This window comes from Ammodytes marinus (assembly GCF_949987685.1).
Source record: "Ammodytes marinus genome assembly, chromosome: 23".
In the NCBI taxonomy this organism is placed as follows: domain Eukaryota; kingdom Metazoa; phylum Chordata; class Actinopteri; order Uranoscopiformes; family Ammodytidae; genus Ammodytes; species Ammodytes marinus.
In genome coordinates this window covers 18,278,868-18,280,899 of record NC_137227.1, presented here as the reverse complement: position 1 = coordinate 18,280,899, position 2,032 = coordinate 18,278,868, and the positions used below count along the sequence as shown (strand labels likewise).

Below are 2,032 nucleotides of genomic sequence, written 5' to 3'. Positions count from 1 at the left end.
TCAGACTATCATAGCAAAATAATTATTATTATAATAGTTGTTTTTGTCCTGCATAATACTTCCATTATTTAAAATCATTATATTGTCACTTGAGTGTTTATTTGTTCAGATATCCAGTGTGGACATACAGCTCTTGAAAAAAATTAAGAGACCAGCCTGGATTTTTCTTCAATCTTCACCCCTACATAACTTATTGAAAATGCTCTTAATGACTAAAAATGTATTGGAATTTTGGTAGAAAAGTTGTCAGTGGTTTATATTATAAATCCAAAATGTTCATTCTACTCAAACATATGCCTATAAACAGTAAAAACGAGAGACACTGAACATTTGAAGTGGTCTCTTAATTTTTTACAAAGCGGTACCTGGCAATAAAAACCTTTTTCTGAACCTAATAAAGAACCAAACACAATGTATATAGTTGGCCGCTAGGTGTCACTGTCTGAATTATCGCCCCTTGTGTTGTGTGGCGCCTCCTTCTACTTTTCCGGTCTCTGATATCAACAAGGAAAAGTCACCGTTTGAAAACAAGGCGCTGAGAGGCTGCGGGAGTAAAAAGGTGAGGATTTGTACCTTTAATGTAACGGTAATTAATGTTATTGCGTGTTTTATATATAGTATATGGTCGCTGCGTATGTTGTTGCACGCTTGGCGCTAATTTTCATTCATAAATGCCATAAATAAGGCTTTTTCTCGGCGATAAATATCGCTGTCATTGGGTGAGATACACACACACACACACACACACACACACACACACACACACACACACACACACACACACACACACACACACACACACACACACACACACACACACACACACAGGAGGAGGAGGATAGAGCTATATATGTTAAAAAAAAAAAAAAGTATTCCCCAGTTTAAATTGTCCCTCTCGTCAGACCGTAGAGGCATGACACCATCGGTCGTCCCGGTGCGGTTGGGTCGTAAGCGCGCGCTGCCGTCCTGTCCCAACCCGCTGTTCCTCCACTGGCTCACCGAGCTACGGGACGAAGCTAGGGACAAGGGGGCCAAGACACAATACGTCTACCAGAAGGTGAGCTGTCTGTCTGTCTATCTATCTATCTATCTATCTATCTATCTATCTATCTATCTATCTATCTATCTATCTATCTATCTATCTATCTATCTGTCTGTCTGTCTGTCTGTCTGTCTGTCTGTCTGTCTGTCTGTCTGTCTGTCTGTCTGTCTGTCTGTCTATCTATCTGTCTGTCTGTCTGTCTGTCTGTCTGTCTGTCTGTCTATCTATCTATCTATCTATCTGTCTGTCTAGAGCAAGATACAGTACGTGTACCAGAAGGTGAGAAAGACTGTGTTCCAAATGACATACTCTTTCTTTTTGTCTATCTATCTATCTATCTATCTATCTATCTATCTATCTATCTATCTATCTATCTATCTATCTATCTATCTATCTATCTATCTATCTATCTTTCTATCTATCTATCTATCTATCTAATGTGCATGCCTGTCTCTCTCTCTCCCCAGGCGATCTCGTCTCTTAATAAATACCCTCTGCCGCTGCAAAACGCCAAAGAGGCAAAAATCCTGCAGAACTTTGGAGACGGAATCTGTAGAATCCTGGACGAGAGACTGCAGAGATACTACAGAGACAACGGTGAGAGAGAGAGGGCATTCAGTGACTGATTGGATGGATAGATGGATGGATGGATGGATGGATGGATGGATGGATAGATGGATAGATAGATAGATAGATAGATAGATAGATAGATAGATACTTTTCCATCCCTGTAGTAGCAAAAGCGAGAGACAACGGTGAGAGACTGATTGCATTCATTAGATAAACATTTTCTTACACTTGTTTAAGTTGGAGTTTTTCCCCCTTAGATTTTGTTCTAAGAAAAAAATGATGATTGTTTTAAGTTAATGTAGGCCTATGTTAAAGGTGCTACGAAGAACTTTTAAATATTTCTGAAACAGTCTAATTTTTCCTCTGATGATCATAAATTACATGTGATGTCACAGCAAACGAGACCATCAGTTAATAATA

At 39.1% G+C, this 2,032-nt stretch overlaps 1 protein-coding gene across 1 annotated transcript in view; it reads left to right on the top strand.

The window, feature by feature from the left end:
• The first annotated feature begins 507 nt into the window (after nucleotides 1-507).
• Nucleotides 508-2,032, top strand: part of mus81 (MUS81 structure-specific endonuclease subunit) — an 11,239-nt gene continuing 9,714 nt past the window's right edge. The window contains exons 1-3 of the mRNA XM_080051700.1: nucleotides 508-559; nucleotides 903-1,057; nucleotides 1,510-1,639. Of these exons, the coding sequence (XP_079907826.1) occupies nucleotides 914-1,057; nucleotides 1,510-1,639 (274 nt within the window). The 5' untranslated portion in view covers nucleotides 508-559; nucleotides 903-913. The remainder of the gene's footprint in view (nucleotides 560-902; nucleotides 1,058-1,509; nucleotides 1,640-2,032) is intronic.